At 34.0% G+C, this 17,057-nt stretch overlaps 1 protein-coding gene and 1 non-coding gene across 2 annotated transcripts; one reads left to right on the forward strand and one right to left on the reverse strand.

Annotated features, from left to right (window-relative positions):
• Nucleotides 1–7,459: 7,459 nt before the first annotated feature.
• Nucleotides 7,460–7,566, reverse strand: LOC112092952. Its single transcript, XR_002902837.1, has one exon. It is a non-coding gene; the product is annotated as a small nucleolar RNA R71 (small nucleolar RNA).
• A 1,135-nt stretch (nucleotides 7,567–8,701) lies between these two features.
• On the forward strand, nucleotides 8,702–9,145 carry LOC112092945. Its single transcript, XM_024170287.1, has one exon. It carries the CDS (start codon nucleotides 8,702–8,704, stop codon nucleotides 9,143–9,145), a length of 444 nt encoding a protein of 147 aa, XP_024026055.1.
• Nucleotides 9,146–17,057: the final 7,912 nt, after the last annotated feature.

Consider the following 17,057-nt stretch of genomic DNA (forward strand, 5'->3'; position numbering starts at 1 on the left):
ATAACAGGAAAAAAAAAAAAAAAAACGTGTGCACTGTAATTCTTCTGCGAAAGAAACACATGTTACTCTTTGTGCTCTATTCTTATCTGATTCTGATTTTTTTCTTTAGTTACTATACTCGCCAACAATATGGAATTATTTATATTTGTTTATTTATTTTACACAAGTCAGCTCAGTAATGACCATTAAATTTGTTTACCGATATCATTTAATACATACACTATTTTGTAATAATTGTTCCTCTCCACACCTCTCTCTGCGACTTATCTTTTGTTGGCCTTGATATTATATTTTTAAATCATTATATTTCACGTCAACATCTACCAACTAAATATATGGGAGAAAACACACCTCTACATCTACGCAGTAAAAAAATAAATTGAAACAAAATAACAGAAAAATAGAGAAGTCAAAAATTTATATGTGATCCAGAAAAATTTCTTACATCCACAGAAGAGAGAAAAAAATTTATTAACAGTTTCAGAGTTATACACTCAACAAACTTTCTCACCTTCGGTCTCTACCCAAAACTCCTTACACCTTTACCTATCTCTCTCATCACTTTTCTCTCTCTCTCACAAAAGGAGGCACTATGTCTCTACACTTTTCTCTTAGTACACAAAAAATCTTACACAAAACACTTATTTATAGACTCATAATAACCTTTGCCTAAAAATAGAAAATAGTAACTTAACCAAAAAACACAAAATTGTTACTTTTCTAAAACTAATTTGAGCACTTACCTAACAATATCAAGTTGGCATAGGAGTCTCTAATGTAATGCTATTAATGATATGTTAACTGTAACTTTGACATTTGAATATAAAAAATACTCTCTAACGTAGTATTATTTGCTGATACAAATTTATCGTATTCTACAATTAATTAACCAAACCAAACCAAAATATTTCGTTTTTGATTTGATTATTTAACTGGGTTTTGCAAGTCTCTTTTTCATTGGTTCGTTTATTAGTTATAGATACATTAAACTACTAAACCAATAAAAATCACCATAACTGATTTATAAATTTCTTAAGAAAATACATGACATCCTCTTCATAACATAATGTTATTAATTGTATGCTTAAGTAAAATTTGCAACTATTAATTAAAAACACATAAAAAGAATTGAAGTTAATTTACATGAGCTACTCATTTTTGGGTGCGTGAATATTATTCAACTTACAAGAACCAACCGACCAAAGCACTTTTACATTTTTTTTTAATTTCGCTTAAAAGTTTAAATTTTCCACCGGTCAAAAATAAATGAGTATTTTTTATTTGGTTGACGATTTTTCTTCCACATGTGTTGAGAAAAGTGCATATGTGTGTTGTCTTACATAGAAAATAGGTGGAGATGTGAAATGATTTATATACATGGAAGGACCTAATATCTAATAGGTTAACATTTTAGGTCAAGTTGAGTTCCTGAAGTGTGTTGAGCCAGTTACGTATGTGGTGTCTCCCCAACAAGTGGTATCAGAGCCGATAGCTCGTTCGGGTCAAGCGATCACACTCGGTTGCAGTTGCAGGTGCGGATGGTGGAGCATTTAGTAAACTCCCATGGTTTCGGCTTGCTTTTCCATGCTCAATTTGTCTCCTGTTTAGAGTGTGAGGCTTATATGTGTCGGCTACTTGAAATTTTAGTCTAGAGGGAGCTCGGTGAACACACACATGAGGGGGAGATTGTTGAGATAAATGCATGTGTGTGTTGTCCCACATGAAAAGTGAGTGGAGATGTGAAATGGTTTATATACATGGAATGACCTAAGACTTAATAGCTTAACTTTTTGGGTCAAGTTAGGTTCCTGAAGTGTGTTGGGCCAGTTACGCATGTGGTGTCTCCCCAACAAGTGATTGAGTCAAGCAATCACACTCGGTTGCAGTTGTAAATGCGAATGGTGGAACATTTGGTGGACTTGCATGGTTTCGGCTCTCTTTCCCATGCTCGATTTAGCTCCTGTTTAGAATGTGATGATTGGATGTGCTTGAAACTTTAGTTTAGGAGAAGCTCGGTGAACACACATATGAGGGGGATATTGTTAATTAAAGTGCATGTGTATATTGTCCCACATGAAAAGTGAGTGGAGATGTGAAATGATTCATATACATAGAAGGATTCAAGACCTAATATGTTAACATTTTAAGTCAAGTTAGGCTCTTAAAATATTTTAGACCAATTACACATGTGATGTCTCACCAACAACATGAACCGTTAACACCCATTTAAATTTCTTTTAAACTACAAAATGTCTCACCAACTTCTTTATATATATATATATAATATAGTCAACTTATATATAATCCAACTGATTTTAGGGTAATTTCACACTTGACTCGACCATAATGTGTTGTGTTTGAATTCCTTATTCCACCACCTTTAAATTAAAAAAAAAATGATCTGCCACATTACGATACATAAATTGACATTAAATATTTTGCATTGTTAGGTCTATGATCAATTTCAATTAGAAAATAAAACTATAAAATCTTTAATATGTGCTAGATTTATCAAAAGAATATGTCGATACAATTTCTTTTTTTTTTTTTTTTCCAAAAAGGAGGAGCCCGGTAGATATTTGCTTCAAGATCAAATTAATGAATTGGGACACAGGTAATATATTTGCATATATAGCACAGTATTTTTATTGTCTAAAATTCTCAAATTTTTCTATTTGCGGCTTTCAAAATCATGCTTTGGGACAACTTGTCGTAAGTGATATCTAACAATAATTTCATAAAATCGTCCAATCTAATTGCAGGCGTGATATGTACAAGTCAATTCTACTTTTAGCTGTCAATATACTGCACTTGAGACAAAAAAAAAAAAAAAAAGTTGTCCCAACACACATATTTTTAATCTCAGTACAACATCAAAGCTGAAAGATTACTTGTGGTTAATTATAAAGTACTAGCTAACAAGGTGTGACGTGAAATTTTGGCTTTTTTTTTTTTTTATAGAAAATGTGTTTTGATGTAAAACATCTCTTAAAATTTAAAAAACATTCATATTGGATCATCGAGAATTAATAGATTAATAAGCGGAAACATATTTAAATTTATGATGATAAATTACTCTTTAAAATTGTGCAGTTTGTCTTTCAGATCAACACTTTTTTCTTAGAGAATCCTTTAACTTTCTCACTGTTTTCTCTATAGATGAGATGCGAGAAAGAATAAAATGTCACATGTGACATGAGGATCATGATCACTATATATAGATAACTTCTCTATTATCTTTTTGGTATTTTTATTTTAATCTATCATAAAAATAAAAATTACACTTAAATCTCTACACATTAAAAGTTAATACCCTATTAAATACATTAAAACCTAAATTATTTAAACTTTAATAGACTATTTAACCTTATATAATAATTTATAACACATAATTATTCACGATGGATTAAGAATCCAACGTTTTCTTTTACACTTAGGACAAAGAAGGTTGGTGACTATATTTACACATGCAAAGCACGTTGGAAGATAGTAGATAGGATAAGGTAGGTGAGCTGACTAAATAAATAATGAAACATGTTGAACCAAATTTATATGCATTTATGTAAAAGTACAGCAAGTTACGTGGATGATTTTGATTGAACCCTAGTACTGGACAGTAGACGCACTGGGGTTCAGGTCCATTTAATTCGTTAATTTAAATTTTTAATTTGAGTTAAAATATAATTTTATATGAGAGATTTTTATTGTAATAAAAAAGTTAAATGTGATTATTTTTAAAAGTTTTTTACTGTAATAAAACTCAAATTCTAAACTCAAATCGGTAAAATGAACGAGACCTTAATTTATTTATACATTAAAAAAACACGTGATGGAAACGTTAGAGTGAAGTCTTTTCTTTTCATATGACTAATTAAAATTAATGTGCGATGTGGAAAATTATTACCCACGCATTTTAATTGCCATGCTTAAAGGGTATTTTGTTTCTATTTTATGATTTTATACTTCAGTTATAGTCCAATGATAATTTCACCCTCGATTCTATTACAAAGACAGTTTTTAAAAGAAATTAAAATAATTAGTTTTTGTTGCAAAATTTTCCGTAAGTGTATGGGTCGCAAAAGTAATAAAGTGATTAAAAAGTCAAATATTGTCCCACAAGAATTAAATTTTCAAGAATTAAACTACGTTCCGTGAGTGTTCGTGACTAAATTTTATCTTAGCGACAAAAATCGAGTGATTTAAGTAATTTAACTATTAAAGCTAGAATACAAAATCTAACAAAATAAGTAACTAAATATCGAAACTATGAGTGAAAATAAAAATAATAATAGAGTTCTGGGGTCTTGACTTCGCTTTGCTCTCACTATATCTTCATATTTAGTGATTGCTAATTAATTTAACTCAATTCATTAATATAACGTTTCTAAAAAAGTCTCACTACCTCCCCCGAGCGTTAAGTAAGACAACAGTGCAAATAAACAAGCCAATATCCCTATTTAACTTGGGTATAAACACATTCATTAAGCTCAACATTTCAATGATTATCTAAGCATTTGATCACCTCCTAGTCTCACAATTATTAAGATTCTCATAACGATTACCTACATGATGATCACCTCCCGGTCTCACAACAACATTCGATTGTGCTTCCCTATATCGATATTCACACTAATCTCTCCTGAGCATCAACCCAAATATCAAAGAAACTAGTCTATTTTCCAATCAACTAGAGGCATTAAGTTCAAGAGAAACACAAATGATTGAGTCAAGACTTCATTAACAACCAACTAAATATTCACAACATAGTTCAAGCTAGCTACATCAAGGCCCTAGATTAGAAATCTAGCCACACATGATCAAATCCATGATCATAATCATCATGAAAATCATAAAAGTAACCATGTCGTCACAATATCACAATTACAATTTTCAAATTAAAATCAAAATAAAAAGAGTAGAGATTAAGAGGAAACTATAGTAGAGTGGTCTTCAAGACTTCAATCTTCCAGAAGATAAGATTTGAAAATGAAATACACTTGACTAATATTTCTGTTTTTCTATGTGTCTGATGACACATGAAGGATGCCTTTATATATACAATACACGAGAGATCAAAAAGAGAAACGAATAAATACATTAATTTACATGGATTTGGTTCCCAACAACCAAGAGCAGATTACAGGTTATGAAAGGAAACCCAGCTAGTTATCTCTAACGGTTATGAGAAAATTGAGGAAAAAATCGTGATTGAGGTAATCCTTGAGATATGGTAGCAGATTGAACTATGTTTGATATCAAACGCTTGATTCTTTCCGTATAGGATTCCTGAGAATTGAATGTTGCTAAAGTTGGTATCTTTTCACAAGAATCTTCCAAGATGTATCTGATAACTCTAAGAAATTAGAGTTATCTTATGCATTTTTAGCTTAAAGTTGCTTAGCCAAGGGTGTATTTCATTATTTCTTCAATGTTTTAACTTAGATTTTCTAGGTTACATTTTGTCTTGCTAAATTTTGTACTTGTGCTGCTCTTAGGTTAAGGAGTAAATTGAGTCAAAAAGAGGCTGAAATATGTCTAAGTTTTGGTATTGCAAATTGCAGGGTGAAAGCAGTAGCATTCTGCCGCAACATTTTAGGTGCAGCTGGCAAGTGGGATGACATCAGTGCACTACCTAGAAGAAAAGGATAAAACCCCATGTGAACTGATTAAGCTGTACAGCAGTGTGGACCATTGTACCTTTTGTCAAATTACACAACCTTTTTGTTGCCCTAGAAGGACTTGTTTTCCAAGGGAAGCAAGCGGCCGCCAAGTACATAAGAAAAGAGGGAGAAAAGAATAACACACAGCACGAGAGCCATAAATTGAAAATAATAGAGACGTGAGAAAGAGCAAGAGAGAGAGCAGCTAAGTGGAAGACCCGAAGAGAAGGACAAGGAGAAATTCTAGAAGATCCAAGTTCTAACTTATCATTCTTTCTTCTCTCCGTTAGCTTGATTCTTCTGTTATTTTGATATTGATTAAGACATGGATTATTTTGGAAATCTGGTTCTTGTAAATCTTAGTATGAACTAATTTGTTTTAGCTATGCCTGCTAATGAAACCGAAGTTGTAAGGATGAAAGTTTGTTTATGAAATGCTATTGAATTATTATTCATGTTCATTCATGTGTGTTAATGCTTATTTCTATGCTTGACTAGCCATCAATTATATGATACTAGACTTAGATTAATACTGGAAAGGTTAATTTGAGTTGGATCTAACATGGATGATGCTTGTTCAATAATCTTGTTTTAGTTGTTGATTAGTGAATGATATAAGGATATATTATTCACCTTGCATAACCCAAAGAAACCTGAGCTTAGATCTACATTTTGAGAATTAGATTCACATAGGAATATGCTGAAAATGGTTTAAAGAATCTTGGTCATAATTAATTCAGAAGAATTTTATGCAGTAAAGGGGTTTCTATTAATAAGGGTAGTAAATGTTGTAGCATTTCGGTAACATTTTCTGGCAGAGTTGCAACTGAGGGGAAATTAGTAGAACTAACTCATTTAAATCACATATTTACAAACCATAAATACATTCTTGCTATTTTTAGTAACGCTTGCTTGCATTTAATTAGTACCCATTCCTTTACATCATTTTAGTGAATTTTTGTTCAGTTTTTAAATTTACTTGAATTGTTGTTTGCGTAACTTCTATACTTTATTTTTTGTGATTCAATTTCTGTGGGACGATATCTGTACTTCGGTACACTTTATTACTCGTACGATCTGTGCACTTGCAGATTCATACAACAAGTTTTTGACGCCATTGCTGGGGATTGAAATCATTGAAAGTATTTGTAGAAGTTATTTTGCTTTTGTTTTGTTTACTTTATTCTCATTCTCTTGACTTGCGGTCACTTTCAGGCTTTTGGAATTCTTTGCATGAATAATCAGTGAGACCGTGAGTTGCTGCCCTTGGATCTAGAGATTGAAAAGACATTTTTAGCTAGGAGAAGGGAGCAGCAAGGCTTGGCTGTTGTCGAAGGTATGGCAGAGGGAGCAGCTGCGAATGTGGGCAATAATGGGCAGCAAGTAAATGCCAACAATCATGTTCCCTAACCAGCCTTGGTAGATGATAAGGATATGGCCATAAGAGAATATGCCGTGCCTATTTTACATGGGCTTAACTCAAGTATCATCAGGCCAAAATACATGTGCCTCAGTTTAAGCTTAAACAAGTCATGTTTCAAATGTTGCAAACTGTGGGCCAATTTAGTGGCATGCCAACTAAAGATCCCCACATGCATCTTCGGTTATTCATGGAAATGAGTGACTCATTCAAGCTACCAGGGGTGACAGGGGAGGCTTTAAGGCTAAAATTATTGCCTTATTCCTTGAGGGATAGAGCTAGAGTGTGGCTGAATTCTTTGCTACTGGATTCAGTGGCCACATGGAACAATTTGGGAGAGAAATTTCTCATGAAATACTTCCCTCCTACCAAGAATGCCAAGCTCAGAAACGACATTACCTCATTCCAACAGGCAGATGAGGAATCCTTGTATGAAACACGGGAAAGATTTAAAGAGTTATTGCAGAAATGTCCTCATCATGGGATCCCTCATTGGATTCAAATGAAGACTTCTATAGTGGGCTCAATGGGCAAACACGTACTATAGTTGATGCCGCAACTAATGGAGCTATTTTGGCCAAGTCTTACAATGAGGCTTATGAGATTTTGGAGAAGATGACCAATAATAATTATCAATGGCCAACCGAGAGACTTAATGCTAGGAAGGCTACAAGAATTCATGAAGTCGACGCCATCATTGTACTATCGACACAAATGTCATCCTTGACAAATATGCTAAAAATAATGAATATGTCGGCATGTATAAATTCGGTGCAAGTCGCTGGTGTCACATGTGTTTACTATAGAGATGGGCACCTGTATGAAGATTGCCTTTCCAATCCAGCCTCTGCTTGCTATGTGGGTAACTTCAACAGGAACAACAACCCATATTCAAACTCTCACAATCAAGGGTTAAGATAACATCCAAACTTTGAACGGAGGAACCAAGGGGCAAGTTTTTGTGGAGCCAATGCCTATCACCGACCCACTCATCCACCATGGTATCCCCCTCAACAACAGAGAACTCAAACCGTGGATCAATCTAGCTCCTTGAAGAATTTGCTAAAAGAATATATAGCAAGGAATGATGCTAGGATTAAAACTTATGATACAACGTTGAGGAGTTTAGAAAATCAGATTGGGCAGATCGCAAATGCTTTGAGTAACCAGCCTCAAGGTTCTTTCCCAAGTAATACCAAAGATCTAAGAAAAGAAGGAAAAGAATAGTGTAAGGCTATTTCATTAAGGAGTGGAAAAGAGCTGGAGCCAAGAACAAGACCTTATGCTGTGCAGACAGAGCCCACTTCAATCCAAGAGGAGGAGAATTAAACTCAGCCACAAGAAGAACAGTTGAGGAATTAACAACCAGACTCTGTACTGCAGAAAATAACAACATTTTCACAGCATTCTGGAGTGGCAGAAACCAGAACAACAGACCACCTCCATCATTTCCTCAGCGTTTTCAAAGGCAGCAACAAGAGGGACAATTTCACAAATTTTTTGATGTTTTGAAGTACGTCCACATAAATATACCACTGGTGGAAGCCCTGGAACAAATGCCAAATTATGCTAAGTTCATGAAAGACTTGGTTACAAAAAAAGCCGGCTTAGAGAATTCAAAATGGCAGCTTTGATAGAGGAATGCAATGCCATATTGCAAAATAATCTCCCTCCCAAGCTGAAGGATTCGGGAAGTTTCAAGATCCCGTGTTCAATTAGAAACCAATATTTTGGTAAGGCTTTATGTGATTTGGGAGCTAGTATAAATTTGATGCTGATGTCCATTTTTAAGAAGTTGGGAATTGGAGAAGCAAGGCCTACTACAGTGTCTTTGCAGCTCGCAAATAGATCTATTGCACTCCCCGAAGGAAAGATTAAGGATGTGCTACTAAAGGTGGATAATTTCATTTTTCCTGCTGACTTAATCATTCTTGACTATGAGGTGGATAGAAAAGTGCCAATCATTTTGGGAAGGCCATTTCTTGCTACTGGTCTCACCTTGGTTGATGTACAGATAGGAGAACTAACCATGAGGGTACATGAAGAACATGTCACATTCAATTGAGGAAGAAGTTGTTGCGTAAATAGAGTGGTTGGAAGCCAATTCAACAATGCCGGGTTCTACAAGGAAGTTTGAGTATTTGAATTTGCCAGAATGTGAACACAAGCCATCCCAGCCATCAAGTGAAGAACCACCAGTCCTAGAGCTTAAGCCTTTGCCGCCGCATTTGAGGTATGCCTACATAGGGGCATCTTCCACCCTATCTGTCATTATTTCTGTTGTATTTACAAAGGATCAAGAGGAGGAGCTGCTCACGGTCTTAAGGGAGTTCCAAGGGGCCATTGGTTGGACAATAGCGGACATAAAGGGTATTAGTCCCTCATTTTGCATGCACAAGATTCTACTTGAGGATGATAAAAAAGGGTCCATAGAAGGTCAAAAAAGATTGAATCCAATCATGAAGGAGGCACAAAAGTTGTCGTTGGAGGATGAAAAAACACAAGAAATCGTTGACTTGAGCTCATCAATCGTTCTAACATGCACACTGCCATCCGACCCATTTTGGTCGTCATCATCACCTCCACCATACTGCATTCTTTATGAGCTTGAACCAAAAATGAAGTTCTCCAATCAAGCCTATCACCTCCCGAAGCCAAATCTTGTTGGTGCAATGTGCCTAAATTTTAAAAATCATGCCAAGCTTGAGGGCATCGTAATCAAATATCCATTTGTAGTGTTGTATGACACTTACTATGGGTGAATGATGCTCTTTAATGAGCGCCTTTCTAAACGTCCGGTTGAAGACGTTAAAGCAAGCGCTCCGTGGGAGGCAACCCAAGTTTTCTAAATATTTTCTTGTTTTCCTTCCTCTCAAGTTTTAGTTTTTATTTTTTAGAGCTTTTTACTTTGTTTTAGTGTTTCTCTTTTGTAGGTGCAAGCGTCGAAGCTTCAGGAATGGATTCAATTCAAGAGAGCGAGTAAGCATTGAGGCCTAAGCACCAAATTGACATAGGGGAGTTTCTTAAATCTTTCCTTGTGTTCTTGATTGCCTACACATTGAGGATATTGTGCTTGATAAGTTTGGGGGAGAACTTTGGTTGTCTTTGTATATATCTTTGTTTGTTTTTGCATCTTTAAAAAAAATTAGAGTCTTGTGTTTTCTTGATGTTTGGTGTGTTTTTGTGGTGAATTCTCTTGGGCCCATGATGAATGTGATTGGTTTGAGCATAACTTTTAGAAAAGGATGATTTATACTTAGTTTTGTGCTTAGAATCAATTGATAGTCTTATTGAAAGATTGTGATTTTCTTCATTTAAGCACTTAGCCTAGTGTTATTGATTCACTGAATTTCTAGTGAAAGATTGTGTAAATGTGTTTTATTCTTAGGTCTCACAAGCTCTAGAACTTGCTCGATGCAATCTTAAGGTGAAATCTTATATTAACACTTCACCAAGGAAATGATTTAGGCAATCTTTGGACCATTTTAGCTTTTTGAGCCTACCTTGACATGTTTTATCCTTAGTATACCCCGTTGAGCCTACTTATACCCCCTTCTTTGTTACCCACATCTATAGCCTAGCCTATTCAATAATTTCCAATTTTCTACCCCTCACTCATAAGCATGTTAATCATTCTAGGACACATTGAGCAGTGTTAGTATATGGGAGGAAGGGTGGTGTTATGAAAATTTTGGTGTTGTATTTGTTAAAAAAAAAAGGAAAAGTATAATAAGAAAATGAATGAACATTAGGAGTGTTCTGTACCCTCTTTGCTCTTTTGCAACATTGAGGATAATGTTGATTTTAAGTTTGGGGGTAGGGGAAGCTTGTTAAAAAAAAAAAAAAATTTTGCTCCGTTGTTTTGGAATGCTTAGTAACCAAGAGTGAGCATGAGCCCTATGTTCACTTTTGTGTCAAACAGTAGACCAAGGCAAGAGCAAGCAAAAAAACACTTTGAATTGCATCTTGTTGAGTAACCATGTGACTTCATCACCAATGTTGCATTTGGTGTGCAGTTTGAACTGTAATTTAAACCATTTGCTTACAGCGTTTTCTCTCATTAAAATTTGAAAGTTGGTTCAAAATTTTCAATTAGAACCCATGAACCAAACGGCGCGGGTCGTAACTCGTAAGCCGCTCAAACTCAAACCTTTATATTCCGAGTAGTTTATATTTGAATTATATCTAAGACATGAAGCAGTTTTGGCACCATCCTTTTGCAAGCATTTGATACAAAAAAACTACTCAAGACTTTTTTTTTTTTTAAGTAAATAGACTAATAGAGAGAGTAAGTAATATCAGAGAAACTCAACATATCCCAATTAAATTGACTCTCATATAAGACATGAAGCAGTTTTGGCGCGTGTATTTTTTGTGAGAGAAAATACTGTAGCGAACCACGAATCATGATTCGAATAAGGGAACGAATCCCTTTACCAAACGGGCTCTAAGTGGTCAACCAAGCAGTTTGTGAAGGAGATCGACTCTGATCTGAATTTCAATGACCACCTAACGAGTTCTTTTTCTTTTTCCGTTTTCCCCTGTCCATTTTTTGTTTTGTTTTGTTTTTTTTTTTCCCGTTTTGATGATTTGATCTATGTTTGTGGTTTTTACTTCTTTTCATGTTGATGATTTCATCTGTTTTATTGTTTGGATTTGTGATTATTTGTTCATGGTTTGAAACTTTGATCTGTATTTGGAGTCTTTGGACTGAAGGTTTAATCTGCGGAAGGTTTAGGCCCTGTTTGTTTGATCAGAGAACCTTGGAGAGCCAAAGCCGAACACTTATTTTTTTGCTGTGTGGAGGTAAGCTGTTCTTATTTTTGTAGTAAGCTGTTTTGCACGTACAGTGGAGCAAAACAACGTTTTGTGCATAGTTTATACGATTGCTAGCCCACAATTTTTATGGATCGCTTCAATTTAACACTAAAATGTAATGTTGCTATCTCTTTGCTGAGAATATGAGTTTATATGTTAATGTTTTGGGTGCCTTTTGTTTGATTTAGGTGAAAGTACGGCTATGTGATAGTTCAATTTTTTACTGCACTTTTAGGTACATATACACCATGGCTATGATGTTTAATTTGTGTATTATGGCCTAGTTCCTTGTGTCGAGTGATATTTGAAGTTATGACAATAATGTATTGCCGGTGTATACCATTTCGCTTGGCATATTGTTAAACCTTTTTGGTTCAGAACTCCTTGGTAAGTATGCTTTGCTTCACTCTAACGGCCATCCCCACCAATATGTCGAAGTTAGCTAAACCTTGGTAGTATAATTGTCATTGCCTATGAAGTTTGCTCCATACGTGGAACCTTAAGGCCACCACACATTCCTTACATCAAAAATATATACATGACCGCTTATGGTATGAAATTTAAATGCAATGATTAATATGTGTTTGGAGGCCGTGGATCCTTATGTCGAGTAATTTTCAATGGTGTGATAATTGTTGGTTGCCGGTTTATGCAAAAACTCTTGGTATATTGGTGTATAAACTATGTTCATAAGTGACCTTATATGGAGAATTGGTTTATTTAAAGTGAAGTGAGAACTTTACATTATGCTAAAGTGATGCTAAACCTTGGTAGCAAACTATGTCATTGTCTAGGATAATGCTCCATAAGGGGACGATGAGGGCCATTACACATTTTTGAGCCTACTATGCGTGAAATTGAACAAGGGGGATAGGTCACCGGAGAAGGTGATCTCTAGGAGCCATAGGCGGATAATGCTCCATAAGGGATCCATATGCGTTTGATTTGGAGGATTTGTTGGAATGGAATTGATTTGCAGAGGCGTATGTTTATGATTAGATTTGGTTTTGCTAATTTGCTATTTTGCTTTGGTTTGGGTTTTCTTTGCTCTTTTGCTATTTTGTTTTGCTTTGCTTTGCCGAACGGTTTTATGCAGGAGTTGTCATCAGGTTTTTTTCTTTCGTTGTTCTTAATTTTCTTTACGATTTGATATTTTGTTTGGTAGTCAATTTTCTAAATTGCCTAGGGTTTAAATGAATTTTGATGTTGATTGCTGCAGTGCCGTAAAAAAACCATAGATTTTGTGGCCTCTAGTAAGAGTAAGAATGGGGAAAAGCCTTGCACTCTTCACGTTAAGAAAAAAACCCACAATCTCTAGGTCATAAAATTTTTGTTTTTGACAGATTTGTAAATGAAAGAATAGTTTGTGACAAGTTTTTGTTTTTGATAGATTTACAGCGGAAAATCAACATCGGTGATATCCAGAAAGTACCAAGGTCTGTTCTGTTTCTTTGGGGGGTTCTTGCACTCTTTTGGTTTTGTAAGTTTATTTGGCCGTTTGGCACTTCTTCAACCATGTATTGATGATTGTTTTCACTCTTTTGGTTCTGTAAGAGAGTATATTGGACTTCTGAACTACTTAATTTTAGAACAAGGACAACGTGCTCTAGACTACTCTAAAACAAAAGTAGGAATGAAACTATAGATCAAACTACCTGTATAAGTTAAAAAAAGATGACAAAAAAAAATGTTCATTATTCAAGTCCAATATGGCAAAAATAGCATGATGCAGAGAAAGATAAGAATCACAAGCCATCAATAACAAAGAAGAAACATATAACGAGGAAAACAAGAATAGCAAATTGTTCTATCATTGTACAGAGAGTTTATTTGGAGTGCCTTGTTCAATCAATGTACTTTCTCTTTGCTTTGATCCAAAAATCCAAACACCTTTCTACTTTAACTTTTTAACCCTCTTAAGGATTTGGATTATTATGGTCTTTTTTGGTTTAGTCAATCAACATATGAGCCTTTTGGATTTCACAATTATGCCATACGCTTGGGTAGGCACACATTGCCATCAACATCTTATAGTCCCCGGCCCTCACCCCCAATTATTTACTTAACCATTTCATTTGGCTAGATGTTTTGGATACTTTGATATCTTTACAAATTTCATCTTGGTTAAGTAAATAATCTATCTTTTGCTTATATGATTGTGATAGCAAGGTTTGTTCTCTTCGGGTTTAAATGTAGGCAATGAAGACTCATGCTTTCTCCAACTATCTACATACCAATACATGTAAGCCATGCTCTCTGTCTTACAAGTTTGACATTAAATTTTTGTCTAGTGCATCATTGAAGTCATGTTTCCTCAAACTCGCTGCAAAACATATGTGAATGTGGCAACGTAACTGTGAATGGTGTAACTAGTCTTTGCTTTATTTATAGGTTAAATGGTTGAAGTTTTAGTTGAGTTTGATTATTGTTTTGATAGTGGATCACTTTCTTACAGGTTAAACAGTGGAGATGACTTTTTTGTTGAAGCATTTTGTCAAGATGGAAGGATTTACTTCACCATTGCACTTAGACGTTTTAGATACTTTGATATCTCTAGTTATTCCTCTGTTTTCTTTACTTGTTTTGAATGTTAAGGTTTTGGACATTGTATGAATTATGTTGTAGACGTAATTTTATTGCCAGCTTGGTAGATACTGATAACAATTGATATGTTGAATGTTTTTATGTTTTAATTTGAATGTTCCTATTTAGATATATCACATATCTCAGAATTACCATTTATTTGAGTGAATTCAAAAGGATATCAATAATAATTTTAAAAAGTTACAACAGTATGAACATAACAAGGAAAAAAAGTTATTGATCTGTATCGTAGCCATGCTAAAGAGCTGTAAGAGGATGAAAATAACTTGTCTTAAACACTATAATACTTCAATTTTATAGCGCTTTCTATAACTCTCCTGAAACGCTATGTTTTCTTAGGACCAATAATAGCGTCCGCTGTTCTAGCGCTCTAAAAAGCGCTATTGCTAGTGATTAATAGCGTTTTTAGTTTGCTACTGATATTGATATTTGTTGTAGTGACTCTTGTAGTGTACTTTATTTTATGATGTCTTTTTTTTTTAATTTAACATATATTATACTTGAAGTTAAATTTTAATATTTAATTGTTATTGGTTAATAAATTCATTTTCTCATGTGATCATTATAACATTATTATTTTTACATTAGTGTCAAATTAAAAATTTACTTTTACATATTCCAAAACTCAATATCATGATAAAAAGTAAATATAGCATTTAAAATGATAGTATGCATTAAATTACAAAATATAACAAAAATAAAGTGAAATATAATGTTGCATTTGCATTAGAGTTGGTACAAGCTATAATTATATGGAGTATTGGACAATTGACTGTAGCTAATTCGAACCAGGCCATTAAACAAATAAGAAGAATATCTATGTGCACGGAAGATCAAATTAGGTTAATTATTCTAATCAAGCAACGAAAAAACTATTTATCCAGAATATTGTCGGTGCATATAATTCATAACATTGTCTAATTAACTAGACCGAATTTAATCTACACATAAAGAAACAGAGTTTAACCCTTTTTTTTTTTTTTTTTTTTTTTTTTTCCCAATTGGCACACAGAAGGTTGGTGACTATATTTACACATGCAAAGCACGTTGTAAGATAGTAGATAGCATTAAGGTAGGTGAGCTGAAAAAAATAAATAATGAAACATGTTTGAACCAAATTTATATGCATTTATGTAAAAGTATGGCAAGTTACGTGGATGATTTTGATTGAGCCTCCTCTAGAACTCGACAGTAGACGCACTACGTGGGAGGGAACCTAATTCATTTATACATAAAAAAAGCACGTGAGGGAAACGTCATTATGAAGTCTTTTCTTTTCATATGACTAATTAAAATTAATGTGCGATGTGGAAAATTATTACCCACGGATTTTAATTGCCATGCTTAAAGGGTATTTTGTTTCTATTTTATGATTTTATACTTCAGTTATAGTCCAATGATAATTTCACCCTTGATTCTATTACAAAGACAAGTTTTAAAAAAAAAAAAAATAATAATTGGTTTTTGTTACAAAATTGTACACAAATGCACGAGTCGCAAAAGTAATAAAGTGATTAAAAAGTCAAATATCGTCCCACAAAAATTAAATTTTCAATAATTAAATTAAGTACCGTGTGTGTTCATGACTAAATTTTATCTAGGCGACTGAAATCGAATGAATTAAGTAATTGAAGCAAGAAAAATAAATTAATTTAACTATTACAAGTAGAACACAAGATCTAACAGAATAAGTAACTAATATCGAAACTATAAGTGGAAATAAAAATTATAATAGAGTTATAGGGTCCTTCTCCGCTTCGCTCTCCCTATGTCTTCCTATTTAGTGATTGCTAATTAATTTAACTCAATTCATTAGTCTAAGGCTTCTAAATTAGTCTCACTACCTCTTTCGAGCGTTAAGTAAGACAACATGTGCAAATAAACAAGCCAATATCCCTATTTAACTTGGGTATAAACACATTCATTAAGGTTAACCTTTCAATGATTATCTAAGCATTTGATCACCTCCCGATCTCACAATTACCAATATTCTCATAACGATTACCTAAGTGTTGATCACCTCGTGGTCTCACAGCAACATTAAATTGCGCTTCCCTATACCGATATTCGAACTAATCTCTCTTGAGCATCAACCCAAATATCAAAGAAACTAGTCTATTTTCTAATCAACTAGAGGCATTAAGTTCAAGAGAAACACAAATGATTGAGTCAAGATTTCATTAACAACCAACGAAGGCCCTGTTTATTTCACCGATTTGAGTTTTCAGTTTTAGGATTTTACAGTTCAAATCTCTCAGAAAATGTCACATCTAACTTTTTCTGCTACAGTTAAAAGCTCTCTGAAAATATCACATATCAGCATGAATTCCACGAAGCAAACGAGGCCTAAATATTCACAACATAGTTTAAGCTAGCTACATAAAGGCCCTAGATTAGAAATCTAGCCATATATGATCAAATCCATAAGCATAATCAACACGAAAATCATAAAAGTAACCATGTTGTCACAATATCACAATTATAATTTTCAAATTAAAATCAAAATAAAAAGAGTAGAGATTAAGATGAAACTATAGCACAGTGGTTTTCAAAGC

The sequence above is a fragment of the Morus notabilis genome, unplaced genomic scaffold (assembly GCF_000414095.1).
Source record: "Morus notabilis unplaced genomic scaffold, ASM41409v2 Scaffold214, whole genome shotgun sequence".
NCBI classification, from domain to species: domain Eukaryota; kingdom Viridiplantae; phylum Streptophyta; class Magnoliopsida; order Rosales; family Moraceae; genus Morus; species Morus notabilis.

Excerpts from the sequence above, each read along its gene's own strand:
- LOC112092945 (XM_024170287.1), top strand. The coding sequence starts at position 8,702 with ATGGCAGCTTTGATAGAGGAATGCAATGCCATATTGCAAAATAATCTC.